The sequence below is a fragment of the Pseudonaja textilis genome, chromosome Z, assembly GCF_049901715.1.
Source record: "Pseudonaja textilis isolate UNSWEBS1 chromosome Z, rPseTex1.2, whole genome shotgun sequence".
Classification (NCBI taxonomy): Eukaryota; Metazoa; Chordata; class Lepidosauria; order Squamata; family Elapidae; genus Pseudonaja; species Pseudonaja textilis.
In genome coordinates, this window is record NC_142008.1 from 95,397,887 (window position 1) to 95,418,827 (window position 20,941).

The 20,941-nt window shown below is 36.9% G+C and overlaps 1 protein-coding gene across 2 annotated transcripts in view; it reads left to right on the forward strand.

Moving 5' to 3' along the window:
* KCNH4 (potassium voltage-gated channel subfamily H member 4) overlaps window positions 1–20,941 on the forward strand; it is a 66,805-nt gene that overhangs the window by 12,012 nt on the left and 33,852 nt on the right. For both annotated transcript variants that reach the window (XM_087917677.1, XM_087917678.1), the window contains exons 3-7: window positions 3,193–3,324; window positions 6,472–6,599; window positions 13,378–13,621; window positions 16,475–16,632; window positions 19,765–19,966. In XM_087917677.1, coding sequence (XP_087773803.1) covers window positions 3,193–3,324; window positions 6,472–6,599; window positions 13,378–13,621; window positions 16,475–16,632; window positions 19,765–19,966 — 864 coding nt within the window. The remainder of the gene's footprint in view (window positions 1–3,192; window positions 3,325–6,471; window positions 6,600–13,377; window positions 13,622–16,474; window positions 16,633–19,764; window positions 19,967–20,941) is intronic.

Consider the following 20,941-nt stretch of genomic DNA (forward strand, 5'->3'; position numbering starts at 1 on the left):
TTGCCATGAAGGCAGAAGTGCAGAATTCCTTATGTCCTTTATGCAAAATAAGAGCCCAGTACGTTGTTTTCTATGAATTTTGCAACTGCAGAAACAGTTAGTGGTTACCTAAGTCAGGATCCTCAAAATATTAGCCTTCATATTTTAAAGGTAAAGTTTTTAATCTGTAAGTCTGCCTGACAGCCAATATACTGCTTTTGCTGGTAACTTGCCAGAGATGATGATAATGATGATGATGATGAAGAAGAAGAAGATGATTGCAATACATTTTTAAATGTTCAGTTGATTGAGTTTCATGTTTAATGAATAAAAGATAATAATAATGTTAATAATGTTAATAATGTTAATAATGTTAATAATGTTAATAATAATAATAATAATAATAATAATAATAATAATAATAATAATAATAATAATAATAATAATAATAATAATATAACTATAGGATGAACTCTAGAATGGGAGTGAAGATGGATAGGGAAATGGTTTGTAAGTATTGAAGTGCAGAGAAGTTTAAAGATAGCTTGCCATAAAAGATAGCTTATCAAGTGCACTCAAAGCAGAACATAGATTGCCAAATTTTGAGGTGGAGGTAAGGTTTCCAGATCTTTTCTGTCTTTCTTTTCTTTGGGGCTGGATTTTAGGATTTAATCCCCCCCCCACTTCCCACCAAGGCTGCATTAGATCATAAGCCTGAAGAAGTAGATTTACCTTCAGGAGCTCCATAACCATAACCATCTCTGGAAAATCCCATTAAAGGACAGGCAGTTCCCTGACTAATGCTGATGGGAGCTTCCATGTGTGAGCCTGGGAATGCCGGCCAGAAGACAAATCCCTGGTGATGGAGCTCCTCTCTATTGGTACTGGGAGGCTTCTGTAGAACATAAATCCTTTTAGATGACAGAATTGGAGAGATGCTCTATAAGTGGATTATTTAAATTGAAGAATACACAGTGTCCTGGAGTATAATAGGGCAATGCAGGATGCACAATTAATTGGTTTTCCCCACAGCTGTAGGAAGCAAAGTATTTCCAGTGGAATGCCAAAGCAGTGTTCCAATGTGAACCCAGGATACCCATATATTTTAGAGGCAATTTGAGATGATGGGTTTTTGTGGCTTCTTAAATGACAAAGCCACTAAGCAGCTTGGGCTTTGCAAACCTCTGAAATGAATTCTCAGTGTGGCTGTTCTTAATCCATCCTGGTGCCAAAAGTAATGATTATTTCACCTCTGTGCTATATTTGGAGTTGAAGGATATATGCAAAGATAAGCAGGATGCTCCCCCTCCAGATGTTTTAACTACAGCTTCCATAATCCATTGTCGTTAAAGTGTTGGCTGTGTTTGAAAGGAATTACAGTCCAAAAACATCTTGAAAGGCAGACAGAGATTCAGTTTTATTGGCAGCCATTCTTTTGTAATCTATATTTTATGAGGTAATCAAATGCCCATAAAATAGACATTTTGCTGCAGCTAATAGGTTGAGTCTCACTAGATTTCTAAGTAGCTACAAGTTTCCAGACAACTAAACCTTTTTCCTTCTCCCCACCTCAAACAGACACAAACCAAACAATAGAAAGTAAGGAAAAGAAAAAATAAAGACATAAAAAAGAAAGCTAAAAATTCAACAAAGGAAAAACAAGGAAAAAGAAAAGAAAAAGAATAAAAAAATAGTTTCCAATTTTCTTTACAGAGTTGTAAATACAATTACAAATGTATTATCTTGCAACAACACACATCATAAATATATGTTCATTTTATTCTGATTTACCCAAAATGTTAGCATTAACATTTCATGCAATAAGTTAAACCTTTTCCAGTTAAGCAATAAATATAGATATGGTATCGTCTTTTCTCTGTTCAAAGAAGTCAATTTAATCCAACAAGTTCCATCATCTTTACCAAGCAAATCTTCCATTGTGCATAATGTTGAACTTTCTTTCTTCGTACATAAAATAATCAGGCTGCAGTTATCATGTACAACAGCAAAATTCCTTAACTTTTTTTCCAATTTTTCTATCAATCCCAAAAGAAAAACCTCTGGTTTCAATTGTATAAAATTCTCTGAATCCAAAAATTCTAGTTTTTTTACATGTCAACCAAACCTGAAAAATGTCTCTTCTTTTCCAATACATTTCTGGTATAAATTTGAACTGCCTTTATACATTCTAGACAATTTCATTGGTGACCGACCAACAGTACATGTAAGCTTTCTTAGGATTATAACACAATGTAAATTTCAATTCTTTTCTATTCTTCCATTTGTATATTATAACTAAAAATTGTAGGCCACTTTATTGTATATTCTTTCATTTGTTTTTCTGTTTCAAATTTTAGCAATTACATATTCATCATATTTACACTATTCTATTTCAAACTCAGTCTTACAGTCTTCAAATCTATGAATTCTTTCACCTATTTTAAAACTTTCTAATAATTGTAGATAAGTAAGCCAACTATATATCTCTGCCACCAGCTCTTCTCATGTATGTTTTCAGTCTTCCTTTTTAAAAATAATTAATAAAAATTATGTACATATAGATGTTAAAAAAGAGACCTGACCATTGCCTTAATAAAGTGCTTAAAAGAAAATGATTCATCATCATCATTGTTGTTATGTCTGTTTATCTACTGGATTACTTTCTGGTGTTTGAAATAAGATCAAGTTACAACTGCAATATTTTTTTAATCTATGAAAAGTATAGATATGGATGCCCATCTTATACACCTAAGATTGCTCTGAATGATCCCAATTCAGAGTAATCTTTAGTATATAAGATGGGCATTTGCATCATTATATCAGCTTACAGGAAAAACAAAAAACCATTCAGAAGCAATCCAACATTTGGAAGAAAAGCTATATATATTATACCATAGTGCGATTTCGCAAACAAAATTGTATCAGAATCCCTTAACCTTCTGGTTCTATTGCCTGAAGCAACAGTCAAATCTTAATTGCTTTCTGGAAGTCAAAAAGGTTTCAGGCTGCTGAATTTGAGAGGGAATTTCTGTTCTATAGGGCAGGCACCATAACAGAGAAGGCATGATTTCCCAACCCTCCAAAATTATACCATTTATCAAAGGGGGCCTGGAGTGGGTCCAACTTGTCAGAGCTGGTGGTCTGGACAAAGACCACTGAAAACAGATGATAGTGTGAGATTAGGGTTGTGGTTTTTTTCCCTCTTTGGTTTAGGAACAGCCTTTTGGTGCCTGCTGGACATTGTCCCTATCAAGAATGAGAAAAGTGAAGTGGTCCTTTTCCTCTTCTCCTTCAAAGATATTACCAAAAGTCATGGGAAGAATCATCTCAGTGAAAAAAAGGAAGGTAAGGATGTTTGGAGGGAAAACAGTCTCAAGAAACAGGGGACTGAATTAATATACAATGAAATAATCAGCCTGTTTTTAGTCCATGTAAACTTTGCAAATGCTTACAAGTAAATCATTTAATTTGATTTTATTTTGCAACTAAAGAATAAGGCATGAAACTGCTGTTAAATGCTTCATTAAAATATACATTTCTAAAAATATTACCAAAGACTGAAATTCTATGCATATCTTACCAGAGAAAGCAAGAGTGGAAATTCTAGATTCAAACTATATTTTGATTGGCTAGTCAGAAGAACAATTTGGAAAGCTAATTGAGTTAACAGGTTTTTTTTTTTACTGAAACTCCATTAGAATATGCCAAGCAAAGAAATACTTAATTAGATTAAATCAAAGAAGCCCCTATATTAGAGGAAGAAGTAAAGCCATTAGTAATCAGCATACAGGACAACAAGGATGGATTAACCAAAATAGCTTCAAGGAAGATACCTATTTTCAATAGTACATTGGGTTAATAGACATATATACAGTAGTCACATTTATCTTATTTTTGCATTTAGAGTTCTGCTAGGAAAAGCATGGTAATTAGCTCACATCTAATATGTACAGGTGAAACTTGAAAAATTAGAATATCGTGCAAAACTTCATTTATTTCAGTAATGCAACTTAAAAGGTGAAACTAATATATGAGATAGACTCATTGCATGCAAAGCAAGCCGTGATGTATCATAATTGAGATGATTATGGCTTGTAGCTCATGAAAACCCCAAATCCACAATCTTCGAAAATTAGAATATTGTGAAAAGATTCAATACTCTAGGCTCAAAGTGTCCCACTCTAATCAGCTAATTCAGCCATAACACCTGCAAAGGATTCCTGGGCCTTTAAATGGTCTCTCAGTCTGGTTCAGTAGGAATCACAATCATGGGAAAGAGTGCTGACCTGACAGTTGTGCAGAAAACTGTCATTGACACCCTCCATGAGGAGGGAAAGCCTCAAAAGGTAATTGCAAAAGAAGTTGTATGTTCCCAAAGTGCTGTATCAATGCACATTAATAGAAAGTTATGTGGAAGGGAAAAGTGTGGAAGAAAAAGGTGCACAAGCAGCAGGGATGACCACAGCCTGGAGAGGATTGTCAGGAAAAGACCATTCAAAAGTGTTGGGGACTTTCACAAGGAGTGGACTGGGGCTGGAGTCAACGCATCAAGAGCCACCACACACAGACGGATCCTGGACATGGGCTTCAAATGTCGTATTCCTCTTGTCAAGCCGCTCCTGAACAGCAAATGTCAGAAGCGTCTTACAAAGAAAAACAGACCTGGTCTGTTGCTCAGTGGTCCAAATTCCTCTTTTCTGATGAGAGCAACTTTTGCAGCTCATTTGGAAACTAAGGACCCAGAGACTGGAGGAAGAATGGAGAGGCACACACTGCAAGATGCTTGAAGTCCAGTGTGAAGTTTCCACAATCTCTGTTGATTTGGGGAGGCATGTCATCTGCTGATATTGGTCCACTGTGCTTAAGTCCTGGGTCAACGTAGCTGTCTACCAGGAGATTTTGGAGCACTTCACGCTTCCTTCCACAGACAAGCTTTATGGGGATGCTGACTTCATTTTCCAGCAGGACTTGGCACCTGCCCACACTGCCAAAACACCAAAACCTGGTTCAATGACCGTGGGATTACTGTGCTTGATTGGCCAGCAAACTCGCCTGACCTGAACCCCATAGAGAATCTATGGGGCATTGCCAAGAGAAAGATGAGAGACATGAGACCGAACAATGCAGAAGAGCTGAAGGCTGCTATTGAAGTATCCTGGTCTTCCATAACACCTCAGCAGTGCTACAAGCTGATAGCTTCCATGCCACACCACATTGAGGCAGTAATTGCTGCTAAAGGGGCCCAAACCAAGTACTGAGTACATATGCATGCTTATACTTTTCAGAGGTCTGATATTGTTCTATGTATAATCCTTGTTTTATTGATTGCATGTAATATTCTAATTTTCTGAGATTGTGGATTTGGGGTTTTCATGAGCTGTAAGCCATAATCATCTCAATTATGACACATCATGGCTTGAACTAACTTGCTTTGCATGCAATGAGTCTATCTCATATATAAGTTTCACCTTTTAAGTTGCAATACTGAAATAAATGAAGTTTTGCATGATATTCTAATTTTTCGAGTTTCACCTTTATGTAATGCCTACAATGAATGTTCCTTGTCATCCGATTGCTTTTTAAGAAGATGATCTAGTTTAACTATAACTTTCTCTCTAATAACAATTTCACAAAAAGAGTTCTCCACTCCTCTACTTGTTGCAGAATACCTTATGCCAACAGACTTGAAATTCTAGACCTAGAAACCTAGAACTACACCACCTTCGGTCCGATCTAAGTATAGTATATAAAATCATACATTGCAATGTCCTACCGGTCAATGAATACTCCAGCTTCAACCATAACAACACAAGATCAAACAATAGATACAAACTCAAGGTTAATCGCACCAAACTTGATTGCAGGAAATACGACTTCAGCAACAGAGTGGTCAGTGTCTGGAATACTCTACCAGACTCTGTGGTTTCTTCCCCAAACCCCAAAAACTTTAACCTTAGACTGTCTACTATTGACCTCACCCCTTTCCTAAGAGGTCTGTAGGGTGTGTGTATAAGTGCACCAATGTGCCTACTGTCCCTGTCCTAGTGTTTCTTTTATATATTTTTTATTTTTCTTATATGTATCCATGTATTCATAACTATGTTTTTACTTATACTTATTATCTTGTAAGCAATTGACAAATAAAAATAAATAAATAAAATTAATGATAATCCTCCTCCTTCCTGAACTGTTCATTTCACTTAGAAAGATGCCCTGTGGCTAGCAGCTGCGGGGGCCTTTCACAAATTGCTTGATAGAAATTCTCAGTGATAGGAAGAACTGGCCAGGAGATCAAAGACAGACAGATAGATAAAATTCTGAAGCCAGCATTTTAGAATGAGGTAGTGAGATCAAGGGACAATGATAGCTCTGCTTGAAAAAGGAAACAAGTTAGAATGGCTAATTTGAAGGAACCACCACATACAAGCACTTCATGTTTGATAACTGGTGCTGTACAATGATTCCAGTCTTACTCTTTTTTTTCTTTTTCAGAAAAGTATCACTGCAAGAAGGCAAGGAGCTCCCACTTGTGGGTGACCAGGAAACAAGGACGAACTGCTTTGCACCATCTCACCAGGCAGTTCAACAAGAAGGAAGGGACAGAGATGAAGATAAACAGTGTAAAGTTATCACCTACTTTCTTACCCCTTATTTCTGGGCAAGGGAGACGTTAAGGCTTCCTTGAGCCCAACTATGTGACTATCTTCTTGGTTATAGTTGAATATAACCATGAAGAAAAAAACATAGTTTTTTCATTATTATATCCAAAAATCATCTTTCTTTGTGGAGTTTGTGGTTCAACTCTTTAGAATTGCCCAATGCAATTGCCCTCTTCCCAGTGAGAGGAGATTCTATGATAGGGCAGAGTCTGTGGAGCAGTGGATATAAAAAACCTGCAATAAGGCATGCTTGGCATTGCAACCCATGCCTCACCACTGCGCTGAATGCATATAGAGACAGGACTTTGATCACAACACAGTACTTGCCATCTTGCAGATTTTGATGCCCAAGAGAGTATAGCTTGTGGTCTCCGTTATATTTTAGCACTACAGATCATCTGGCACAGGGGATATTTTGATGGGGAAGGCAATTCTCTTTAAAGGCTTAACAGCTTTTAACATAGAGCCATTCCCCTACAATCCTAACAGAACTCAATCCCCAAAGAGATATGAATTGGGAAATATAAATCAGGGTAACCACAGGGTCTGTTGTGTGTTTAATAGCAGTAAGACTTGCATTGCTCACCTGTACAGCTAAAGCAGTTCATTGTGAAAAGAAGCAATCCTTCTTGGTATTAAAGGGAACTTCATAGGGGTTCCCCTTAAAAGTCATTTCATGGCACCAAAGCAAAATGGGTTTTTCTATCCAACTAGGATCACGTGTGTTGTATAGAAGTGAGGGGGACTGACAAGCCACACACTCTATAAATATGCTATACTATAACTCCAATAACATCCCTAAGTTAAATCACCTATAAATTACTAAATTTCAGTTGCAGTTATTGGTGTTTGTATGTGTATACAGGCTGAAAGAGAAGAAAAAGTTATATTTTGGCATAGTTGTACTCCATATCATATATTCCATGTTACACTGAAATGCAATAAGATGGCTTGAGTTCAGCCAAATGGCAAAGCCAGCATTTTAGCTTCCTTTCTATAGCTCTTCTTTCTTGTTTTCAGTGGAGCTTGTTGTGCAGAATGGAGAAGGTCTTGCTTGCTCCTAAACTGCATACAGAGAAATGGACATGCTATTTGGCAACACAATTGAGGTGCAGCCAGAATAATACATCTGGATGTTCTAGGATGGATTCTGATAGCTGCTACAAAACCATCCTGTGTACCTAACAATCCAGATTTTTATTTTTCTCATTTCCTACTCAGAACGCCTTGACAGCTGTTCCCTCCAGATCTAAGACCAGGGCAGATTAAAAGGCTTTGATCTATTTGAGGGGAGTGGTTGGATGTTGGGAGGGAGGAGAGTTAGTTGAAGAACTGCCTAAGCAGCTGTGTAGGCAGGCTATCTATTCCAGCTACAAGCTGGGTAACTCCCTTCTCAGCCATGAGAAAATCTGTATTTACTTATACTAAACTGATAATGGTGGCTAACCTTTGTTCTGGGGCAGGTGATATACTGGTCCTCATCCACAGTGAGGGGATGTGCACATGTGTGTACATGCTGAAGAGTTTTGGAAGAGAATTTATAGAAAGAAAGTGGCCCCCAAAGTTTTATAGTGGTAGTAGAAAAAGTAGAACAACATCCTGTTTCCCTCTGCTTTTCATATATGAGAAATATTTAGATGCTTGTTGCATTGTGAAATTATTGGCAGCGACACACAAAAAAGTAGCCCAATATTATTACTATGGAAGTAACCTCTTGGTTCTTACACCTTCCTTCCTTTTTTCCCTCTTTGTTTCCCTTCTCATAGATGAGTGATGGCCAGTAACTAGATCTTGATGATTTATAATAACTATAGTACTTCAAGCTAATATAGTCAACTACATTCTCTTTTTCCTTGTTTAAACATTTATTGCACAAGATGGAGAAAATAGGAGAAACAGATGGAAGGGACAAAATGTGTATGAGAGAAAAATATTACATATGCAGTTAAAAATATTTAAATTCTCCAGAATGCTTTCAAGTCATCATTTCCTTGGTTCATTTTGTAAGAATGGAGCTCTCTGGTGGCTTACGATACTTTATAATGCTTTGACTTTATTTACATATATACAAGCTGAACAATGAAGAGACAGATAATACACTCTCCTTGCTGGTAAGAAATATACATCAAATTTCCTAGAGAGGAAGCAGCTAGATACATTTAGAAGGTTTAAATTTTCAGAGCAAAACATTATTTGTAATTCTCAACCTATTTATAGCCTTTTATTTCTTTGTAGCAGACACTCACCCATGTCTTTCCAGAAAGGTATGGGCAAATATATTACGTTTTCTATAAATGGCTCCTTTTATTTAAAAAAAGGAACTACGTTTGAAACATTCTGGACCATTCATCTGTGATTTCCTTGAACAATAGAGGAAATTTACATGTTGGGCCATTGCTAAGGAATCTTATGTATATTAATGTTCCAAGTCTTAGAAAAATTCAGATTAGTTGACAACAGTGCTTAACTTCAGGAGTTGGATCTTAATTCCTTTCTCAATTTCCTTTAGAATTAAATGTAACTTGTACGGGTGATTGCTCAGAAAGTTAAACAGCTTTGATGTGGATACTCACTGATTATTTTTAATTGGGATGTCTAAAACATGTTGTGTCAACTGCTTTGAACATCTTATTTTTGAAACAAGACAACAGAGTGCAGTGTATTCTTATACACTTTTTAATTGTCTTCTGCAATATTGTTTATAAAGATCACCTATTTATCAGAATAGGTTGGTTTGGGAGGCTTCATTCTCAAGGTCTTACTAACCAGCATGAAAGGTGTCACAAAGCACTCTTATAGATAAAACTTATTTAAATACTGCAAGATCAGTCTACATTCAACTGATGTCCTAAGCACATACCAACAATGGTAACTCACAAAGAAGAAACTTTTTATGCATAAGAGGGAAACAAATATGATACCTAAAACATTTTGAAACTAAACTTTTAAACTTTAGTCACTCACCATGTCAAAGAAAACAATGCAAATTAAAGTGGAACTCAGCAAATAAGGACAATTATAAACCCTTTGATTAAGACAAATGTGGCAATAAAAGAGTTAAGGGCATAGTAGCCAGGAGGAAAAACTCTTTGATGCCCCCTTCCTTTGGTGTCCTAAGCATGTGGCATTTATTTTGCTAAATGGTTAATTCGGGGCTAAACTGTTGAGTATTTTCAGTGGAAGATGAAGTGAAGGGAGATACTAGACCAGTCAAGCTGGATTCCATCCTGAAACCTCCTTCCTCTGAACCAGTGGGCTGTCACATGACTGCTTGAGCAACAAGGGGTCACAGAAGACTTAGCAAGGTACCTGTATATGTGTCTCCTTAAGTCTTGGCATTATATACTGTCCTGCCCTGCCTAAATGAACCAAGGAAAGCAAAATGATGGACCCATTCCTGTTTTGTGTAACCAATATCAAAGTTAGAAAACTTGGCATGAATGTACCAGATTGTACCTCTATTGGTCACCACTCAATAATGCAAGATGTAAAGTTTTCCAGTTTAACATTTTTTATTAGATTATAAGATAAAATACAAAAGTAAATAGGAAAACGGGGGGGCAAGTGAGAGGAAACTGGGGAAATAAAAGAAGACACATTGACTTCCGACTCCTCTGTTTCAGTAAAAAAAGCATTAGCATCAAACTACAACTTTTTATTTTTCCATAATAATGTAAACTAGTCATTTCTATAAAAACATATCCATCTAATTGGTAAAACCCAAATTAAAAGTTTCATTTTTTTCCCCACTTCAAACACGAAGTTCAGAAGTAGTCTTCATGTGGAAACAAAAGTGCTTATATTCTTTCCTTTAACCAAAACAGTCAATTTAGCCATTTCTGCCAACTCGTTCAGCTATTATAACTATTTGTCCATAGTGGAAATCGAAGTGTCCTTCCATTTTTGTGCATATAATAGCCTTGCTGCTATCAACATATATAAGATCAAAGTTCCAATTTTTTTTCCTAATCTTTTTCCATTAAACCCAAAAGAAAACGTTTCTGGTTTTATTTTATTTTATTTTATTGATCTTGGGAATTTTCTGTATTACAATATGAATCTTTCTTTACTCCAAAATTTCTTTCCTTTATCACATGTCCACCATAAATGATAGAAAATTCCTTCTTTACTTTTACACTCCCAACATTCATTTGAAATGCCTTTATACATTCTGGATAAGTTAGCTAATGTTAAATACCGGTGATACATCATCTTATAAAAAATGTCTTTTAAATTATAGTTTAGTGTAAATTTTAAACCTTTCATCCTTATATGTTCCCATTGTTCAAGCATCACATTATATCCAAAATTCCTTGCCCACTGAATCATAAAATGTTTTACATGTTCAGTTTCCAAATTCAATTTCAATAACATTTTATAAACCTTAGCTATAATAAGCTCATCACTACCACACAGTAAGATTTCCAATTCATTTTTAGCAAAATCAAACCCACAACTCTTTTTATCTCATTTAAATTGTTCTTTCAGTTGTTGATATGTAAACCAATGGCAAGTATAACATGACGTGAAGTTTTCTTCAAGGCAGGCGATAGGATGGCACTCCATCATTCATATTTAAATGTTGATTTGGTGGAACAACTTGACTTCCTTAAGATAAATTCCAATTGTTGGACTTTTGTGTCTTACTTCTAAGGGCTGATCTTTTTCATCCACCTCCACAGCACAGATAGATACACATTCACTTGGTTTAAACTCACAGCCAGTTGCTGGCTTATTTGAACAACTGCTTATGTCATCTGAGAGATGCATATGAGGGGAAGGAAGCTTCACTGTGATTTGCTTAGTTATATCTCTACTAGTTCTTCTAGGAGCATCTAAATCATGCTCCTACTGGATGAAGACCTCGTGTGGCTCATCTAGATGTCTTTCAGTTAGTTTATGTACCACCTAGGTTGCAATAAAATTCAGCCACTACCACTCTTGCTTTTGCACATATCCAATGATGCTGCTACTTGGCTTATTCACTAATTCAGCTAAATCAGAAAGGATGTGCTGTCTCTGAGGCTGTACATCATAGACACCACATCCAACACAGTTGGAATGCTCTGGTCAGCAGACCACAGAAGAGAAAATTGCTCTAATTGTTTCATGCTATTGCCTGTTTGCCTGGAAAGTAAGAGACTTTTTTCCCCTTAATTGCTAAGGGGAAGTTGAACTTCACAGAAGTGTATTTGCATGTATTTGCACATATATATATTGTAAGTATATTTGCCTTTTTAAAAAAGCACATGCATGCAAAGTTATGTGCAGGTGTGAGAACTGCTGTGCTTTAAACATAGGTGTTGGCAATGCTCAGAAGCTGTACAAAGATTGCCAGTAAAATGTTAGTGTTACTTGTTTTGATGAGGTTGTGTGTTCCCTCTGCTCATGCTCTTGTGCCTGGTTGACATTTAGCCCCAGGATGTCTTTAACAGATGAAATGAATTCTCAGTTTGAAATCTTCTGAAAAATCTACATGAAGGGAACACCAGAGCTTAATCAGAATGCATTTGTGGTAATCTACGTTCATCAGATGTAGTAATTTTTGAAAAAACATCTCAGTGGTTGTTTGGACTGAGTTTTTCCTCTTCTGTGGCTGTGATGGAAGGTACTAACTACTTGCTAATAGAGAAAAATATTGAATAAATAGTTCTTTTTGCTACATATTAGATCTATGAATTCAGAACAAGAATGAAGTAGAGCTACCTTGGATTTTTATCTGTATTTTTTCCTAGTAGTGTCTTTCAGCAAGGTAGCTGGTTGGCAGCAATCAACATGGACTGCTAACCCAATTAGAATGAAAACCGAGGAAAGGAGAACTAATGTCAAGTGCTTTTCTGACATGCTTAAAATGTTTTGAATTTTCTTCTGATGTTGCATGGAACATTTTAATAATTTCAAGTTTTGTTTCACCGTAATTTTATCTCTGAGTTGTGCAAGTTCTAGTTTTTGACTTTTATTTTTTATCACTTTAGCAGTTTTTTCCAAAAAATGGGAGGAACTTACTATATATGAATTAATAATATGAATCATGAATGGCCACCTATAATTGTGAGCCTAATGACTTAAAAATATCCATGCCACAGTAAAAGGGAGTTCTGAGATTTTGGGAGGAATCCTTCTAACATGGTCTGATAGTTTTCATAGTGAAAGACACTCCCCCCTGTTTTGAATAGCATGTTAATGACGAAAGAGATGGTGACAAGACAAAAAAAATAGAATATCTAAGACAAAAACTAAAGTTAATTCATTGAAATTATATGACATAAATTCACAAAAGAAAATAGGATTATATTCTATGCATCACATCACTTTGACTTTTTCATACAATAGAAATTACAGTTTGGTATAGAACTCTGGCTGCTGTTCCTAAGCTTTCCAAAAACGATGTTTAAAAATGCTGAGGCTGAAGACAATTCTATAATTTGTTTGGGAGGGGGGAGTCCTTTTATTTTATATACCACCCTGTTCTTCTATTTCTCCTCTTCTTTCTCCTATTTTCCCTCTCGCACAAAATCTTGTCAGGCAGAGCTGGCCCCAGCCACTCCAGAGAATGACACTATTACACAATGCTATTCCTAGGGCTATTTTTTAGCAGGGAAAGGAAGATGTCTTCCCTGCAAAAACTGCTGATTTCAGCCTACTGCCTATTGTAAGACCGCCGGGAGGCTTCTCGTGAGCTTATGATGATGATGATGTTTGGTAGCTGAAATTGCTTTTCCTCTCTTGTCCTCTTCAGGATGTCTTTGAAAACAAGCCCTCAGTGCCAGAATACAAAGTGGCCTATGTACAGAAGTCGCGCTTCATCCTTCTTCACTACAGCATCTTCAAAGCCCTGTGGGACTGGCTCATCCTCCTGGCTACTTTCTATGTGGCAATAACGGTTCCCTACAATGTCTGCTTCACTGACGCTGAGGACAGCTTGACAGCTGCCCGCAGCACCATCGTCAGTGACATTGTAGTTGAGATGCTTTTCATTGTTGGTAAGGACTTAAGACTGGGTTGGGGAGAGTCAAACGTATATTTACAATGGGATGGAAAGGATACACCTGAGCAGACCTGTGAAATGGGCATCGATGCTCCTAGAACAGAGATCAAATCATGTAGCATTCTTTATTTCTAGAACATTCTTTAACCTCAACCACATTGAAATGTATGGACTTCAACTCCCAGAATTCTCCCAACCCACTGGCTATATGAATTCTGGGTGTTGAAGTCTTAATTTTGCTGAGTTTGAGAAACACTGTTCTAAAATAAATGACAGTCAGCTCCCAGAAGGGGATCACAACAAGCTTTTTGAGGCATGTCAAAGGCTACTTTTCAAAAGCAGATAGACCCAGAATCTCTTTTGGAAAAAGATTTCAAATATTTGAATGGATGCCCTAAGCATTTTCAAGACTTAAGGGAACTAAGTTGCTTCTAAAATCTATCAAACCTGAGGAATAAAAAAGGGCCCCACATTTTTTATCCGCTTGATATGGGGTTTTTTCCCAAACACAAAAGGGATAATGGTAGACTTAATTTTAACTCAGAGCCATACTTTTGGCCACCTTCCACCTGCTCTATAAATTAATGAAGGGTAAAATATAATAGAAAAGCAAAATTAGTAATGAGTAATTATTACCTTTTTAATAACAGTAGTTAGATCATTAAATTATGCTGTGTTCTCTGATTAGAACAGTACTGTTATTATCAAATGTCTAGCTATTGACTTAGTACAGCCTTTTACTAGTCCTATACCTGAAATTGTAATTGAATATACTATCAATAAAGGGGAATATTTGTAGCTTGGGATTGAAATGAGGAGTCCTTGTGCTCTCTGAGTTTGCTTGTTTTCTTGCAGATGTTTCATTACCTTTAACTAGGTAACATCATTAGTGCTAGTAAGGAGTGCTGTCTACTGTCAATTTATATTCTGGTGACTTGTCTGTCTTTGTGGGTGGGGGCAAGCAGTGAGGTATTGCTTAACTTCAAGGAACTTCAAACTTGGCAAATTTAAGACTTATGAACTTCAATTCCCAGAATTCCTGAGCTAACATGACTGGAGGAGGAATTCTGGGAGTTGAAGTCCTCAAGTCTTAAAGCTATCAAGTTTGAAGACCCCTCTCTTACTTGATTGTAGGTCTGAAGTTGACCTTGGAGTTAATCTATGCTGATCTAAGTGCTGATTAGTAGTAGAGAGATACAGGAGTCTTTTTCTCCAGCCAACTAAAACATCTTAAGCAAACCCAGAAACCAACAACCCCAGGAAAAAACAACAACAGGAGTTATCTACAACCTGCATTGTAAGAACTGCAAAAACCACTCTGTAGGACAAACAGGTAGAAGCAGGGGTGGGATTCATTTTTTTTAACAACCGTTTCTGTGGGCGTGGCTTAGTTGGTGGGTGTGGCTTGATGGTCATGTTATTGGCTGGGCGTGGCCAACTCAATATCACTCACATCGAGGCACGCACCTCCTCACCTGGCCTCTCATGACTGTGAGGATGCTACAACCATCGTAAGTGTGAAAAATGGTCATGTCACTTTTTTCAGTGCAACTTTGAATTGTAACTTTGAATGGTCACTCCACACAAGCAAAGTCCCAGCAAAAGAGGGAAAAATAACTCCAGAGAAGTTCCTGAGACAGAAAGCCTAGTCCTGCCAAGAATGTAATAAGAGTTAACAGAGAGGCAGTTTCTGTAAGCAACACCAGAATTTTTCCCTCCTGCCTCCCTTACAGGATTAGGCCAGTAATTTCTTCTAACAACCAGTTCTCTGAACTGCTTAGAATGTTAACAACCGGTTCTAGTGAATAGGTGCGAACTGGTAGAATCCCACCCCTGGGTAGAAGACTGACAGAACGCACCCATGAACACCAACTGGCAGTCAGAAGACATGATGAAAATTATTTAATTTCACAACATATAGGCAGACTTAACCATAGTTTCAATTTGGAAAATGTGACAATTCTAAACCAGGCCAAGTCCAAAAAATGCCATGGAATTTCTAGAAGCCTAGCACTCTGACAAATCAGCCATTAATAGACACATAAACATTAACAACATCTGTAGACTATGCAAAAAGGACAATCAACCAGCTCACAACAGAAAAAGACTCCAGCACCTCTCCACCAGAAATCAGCACTCAGATCAGCATAGATTAACTTCAAGGTCAACTTCAGACTTACAATCAAGTAAGCAATATCCCTCCCCCACCCACACAGGCAGACAAGTCACCAGAATATAAACTGACAGCAGACAGCACTCCTTACTAACACTGATGATGTTACCTAGTTAAGGGTAATGAAACGTCTGCAAGAAAACAAGTTATGGTCGCTCAGAGAGCAGCAAGAATATACTATTTTTGACCATAGAATAATGCTTTCAAGTATTACCCCAAATAGCCAGGATGCCCCTATAGAATTTGAGTGTTGGACTTAATGAGGCTTTTCTGTTAGAGAATCTTCAAAGTATCACAATTCTCCATGTTTTCAGTATTCCCTATTTGGGGGGAACTGATAGAAGATTAAACATGTGTTGAACAAATTTTAATACGCCAAGAATTGAATTCTAATATTCCATAAAGCTGTGATTCCTAGAAACTGAAGCACAGACTCCAATTTCTACTACTTATGAGTTTCTTAGACAAGTTGGGCAATATGGTAGAACAGCCATGTGTTCCTGGGCAAAAACGCAACTGGCATAAACAGCTACCCCCAGAGCACTTTGCGGTATTTAATCTTCCACAGCCCTTTGTACTCCTATTCTGTATATCAAATGCTTCTTCCTAGAACATGATGTCATGGAGAATTGGTATTGGCAAACGTGTAAGTGCCCCCTTCTCTTTTTTTGACAGATATTGTTTTGAACTTTCGGACCACATATGTTAGTGAATCAGGCCAGGTGGTTTATAATACGCGTTCAATTTGCCTTCACTATGTGGCAACATGGTTCTTCGTGGACCTAATTGCAGCCTTGCCCTTTGACCTCCTCTATGCCTTCAATGTTCCAGTGGTGAGTGATGCTATTATACACCTGCTCCTGGCAATGAGCAAAAGTACTCCATAAGAAAGGCCCCAGCCAAAGGGTGAATTTCCAGAAGGAGAAGCCCATTCAGAAGCACCAGCTTTTAAGCCACATAGCCATCATCAAATGCTTTATAATTGTACAAGGTCAAGAATGTTATTCCTGTAAAGTAGAATACACATGATAAGGTGCTAAGATGATGGTAAATGCTTAAATATAGAAGGGTGGGTGGATCAATATCTAGAAAGACCTTTTTATATTTTATATTTTTATTAGTTTGTTATGAGATGAATAACAAAATCAAGAAAGGAAAAAGAAGAGAGGGACAAAGAAAAAGAAAGAAAGAATAATGTGACTTCCAACTTTTTTCAGTGCAACAGAATACAAAAAAAAGGTTACAGCCTCAATCTTTTGCTTTACTTTCTGTTTCAACCCATTTCTATAACAAAGTCAAACTAGTCATCTTAACCTAAAATTATAGTTTCTTTTGTTTTCAGTTTCAAAGTCCAGAGGTGGTTTTCCACTAGAAACATTAGATTATTCTCTTTAATTAAAATAATCAATTTTGCCATCTTTGCCAATTCTATCACCTTTACCATCCATTCTTCCATTTTGTGAATTAGTGTATTTAATATCTAGTAACCCATGGGTAAAAAAAATCCTTTGAACGTGTTAAAGGTTTCAACAGTAGTAAACACAGTGTCCTTACAGACATTAATTGCAATGCTCTTGAAGAGCAGATCATGTTATTAGTTCTTACGACAGGGATAATCTGCAGCCAAGCAGCTGCTGCCATTCAGGTGTTCTTTCAGTTTGCCTGCCATGTTTTTATTTTAGTGCATTCCACTTCATTCATTCTTCCCCTCTATCATTCAGCCCACTGCGTTTCATACTCATTGGGCATATTCCCTCCTCACTAGACATAACAACTTTCATGTCCCCTTTAAAATGATGTTATTCAGAAAATCTCTATTTCACCTGGACTTACCAACACATCCCTTTTAATATGATATATCCCTTTGGCTATGTCAAAATTAAATTGAAAAATCAGTTCATCATTAGTTTATGTGACAGATAACTATATATTTTAACAACTTAGTTTTAAGGAATGTGGCTAGTGTATATGGAAGTGAGGCTCTGGGGGAGGCGTATATTTTATAACTGTATTTTGCTATTAGAAGTATCTGAAAAATCTACTGCCATTAACGCCAAAATAAAGCCTTACCACTGTCTCAGAGGTTGGAGAAAAATGACCTAAAACTCTCAACTTCTGGCCAGAGTTGAATTTCCGCAGCCAGACATGATGCAGAAAGGGCCTGCTAAAAGTCTCTCACCTCCACAAAGATGGGAGGTTGTACCCTTCTCTCATTCCATAAGGTAGGAATAGCACCCACCTTATGGAACAATGTCTGCCAAGAGCTTTTATTTCATTATTCCTTCAGTCACAGCTGATTGCTGATGCCTATTCTGGGTTTTAATAAGGGCTTTAACCTTGTTTTTTTGTAATTATGGTATGTTTTAGGTTTGGTATAGATCCTTCTCCTCTCATTTGATGTTTGAATCCACTGGGTTTGCGACTTATTACTGTAAAGAAAGTAAAATAAAAACTGTCACATGAAGCTATCCTACTGAAACAGTAATTACCACTCTTGCAAAATCCCAGACCTCCAGTTTAAATTTCAACTATGAGGCTCTCTCTTTTCTAACACCAGTATCTGCTGTTCCTAAAGCCCTGTCCCACTTTTGGTCATTTTGCTTCCTGGGGTTTAGGCTTTTTATACTAATTCAGCACATTATCTGAACAAGTAGTGGACATACTTCGATTAGTGTGCTTTATATAGAAGCACAAGTACATAATTGGACACAAGATGTAAACATGATTCTTGAAATGAGATTCAAGTGGTAATGATTGGGACATACCAACCCACACTTTTGCAAAAAAAAAAAACCCCAAACCCGTCATTCTTCCTGCTGACCCACTTTATTTTGTTAAAGGACAATTATTGTTGCGTGTGTATTAAACTAGACAGCTTTTAGTTCAACATTTTTCTGAATAATTGAAGTCTTCTGAATTGTTCACATTTCCCTCTTGTTCTCAAGTACACTGTCTGGGTTACAGAATGATTAGTACTCAGGAGAATAAATCACTGTCTATATATTCACTTGTTTCTATCATGGAAATATAGTTAGTTTTAGGCACATATCCAAGAATCTCTGAAGAGTGCTTTTTATATTTCTCAAGTAGTCAGCAAAGTAATGCAAAACTGGCTTTGACTTTTTAAATAATATATCTACACCATGATTGCAGTCTAAGTTTTATATGTGTCTACAAAAATCAGAAAAGTTGAACATTTTGAAATTCAGCATTGAACTGACAAAATGTCTCCAGCTGAATATCAAAGTAGTTATAGACACTGTTTTGATTCCAACTGAACTCCATTTAGATTCTTTTCTTGTGGCAAATCCCACATCTCTTTTAGCTCCTTCACTTTGGATGCACCTTTCTTCCTTGTCTTTCATCTCTCTCTCTGGTGCAACTCTTTGGTGGGCGTGTTGAGATATTCATGCCATCAAGACCAAGCACTCTAAGTCTTCAATAAATCCTGGCTAATGAGTTTGCTGGGAAACCTTATGACACAGAGGGCAAAAGAGGATCAGTGATGTCCAGTATCTCACTTTCCAATCAAAACTTGCCAGTACCTTGTCTTTCAGATGATGGTGACCTGGTTTTAGTCCAGTGGTACCATTTGTGCTATACATTGTGCTATATATAGGAAGAGTTGTGAGGGCCATACTCTAGAAATAAACTCATTGTTCTCCCCTACCCATCCCTGAGAAGAGCTTGGGCACATTGTAAAATGAAATTGGGTTGGAAACTATAAAAGTAGTGTTTGGATCCCACAAGTCCATGATTTCTTAGACAAGCACAATAAATGACGGTTTAAAATATAGTAGCTGAGTTTATACATCAACCCAAAATCACCACATTGTTTAATATTATGCATGAATTTACTGACCTGTGATCACTTCTTTAGTTTTCTGACCAGATGGAGTGTGGCTGAATGTTCCAGTGGCCTGTCACTTTATGTCAATATGTTTTTCTCTTTCTACCTTTCCCAGACGTACCTGGTACACCTCTTAAAGACCGTCCGTCTCCTGCGCTTGCTCCGCTTGCTCCAGAAACTGGACCGCTATTCCCAGTACAGTGCCATGGTCTTGACCTTGCTCATGTCCATGTTTGCTCTGCTGGCTCATTGGATGGCTTGCATCTGGTATGTCATCGGCCGGCAAGAGAGCAACGACCCTGTGACCTGGGACATTGGTGAGCTTAGGGTATGATTGGGAAGCCCTTGCCATACAAACCTTACTGCATTGCACCAAACAGAATCAAATACATCTCTTCACAGAATTCATTCTGTATTCCAGCAAGATGGAATCTAAACTTTTGAAAGAGTTTGAAAGAAATGCAACATTTTTAGGGCATTGGTTTGGAACCATCTTTGCCAAGCTTGTGCCAAACTGTGGCAACATATTTGGTTTAATCTAGGGAAAAGCAACTTTGGAGCATAAGAACATTAATGCCAGTAATATCCAAAACACTTCATGCTCCCTATTTAGATAGTTGAAAAATATATCTATAATTAGTTCCAAATGTTGTAGGTGAATGCCATACACTGACTTTAGCTATTTCCATATAAAATTTGAGATGCAATATTAGAATTAAAAACATGAACAAATTTTCATTTTGAGTAAAATATTGGAGCAAGGCTTTTATAATAGATTTTGCTTTCAGAAGTATTGCCTTATAATGATGTTGCCAAGTTAGAGCATGGTTAAATAAAATACCCAAAATAAAATTCTACTACAGCCTTACTATACAATCAACAATATGCTATTATGACCCAATTAAACTTTGATGTAATAATTTTTGATATAATAATTATATCTATTTTTTACCAATTAAAAGCAAATTGTATATGTTTGGGATTGGAGGTATTAGAGAAATATTGGAATTCAGTATTTCCAAATTATATTTGGGCAGATTGGAACAATATTATACAATTTGCTTTTAAAATTCCACCATGTGAATGTTGTGATTGTGGATGATTAAATGACAGAATGGGTCCTAAAATGAAGCATTGGTGGCCAAGTTTCCTTATTTATCTGGCAAACCTTGGACAGGTGGGTTGTATGGCAATCTAAAGATATAATTCTGGTGGCTTCATGTTTATTTGTGAATGGGGAGCAAATATTATTTTTAACATCAATCAATTTACTTTCCCTTGGTCAGATTATT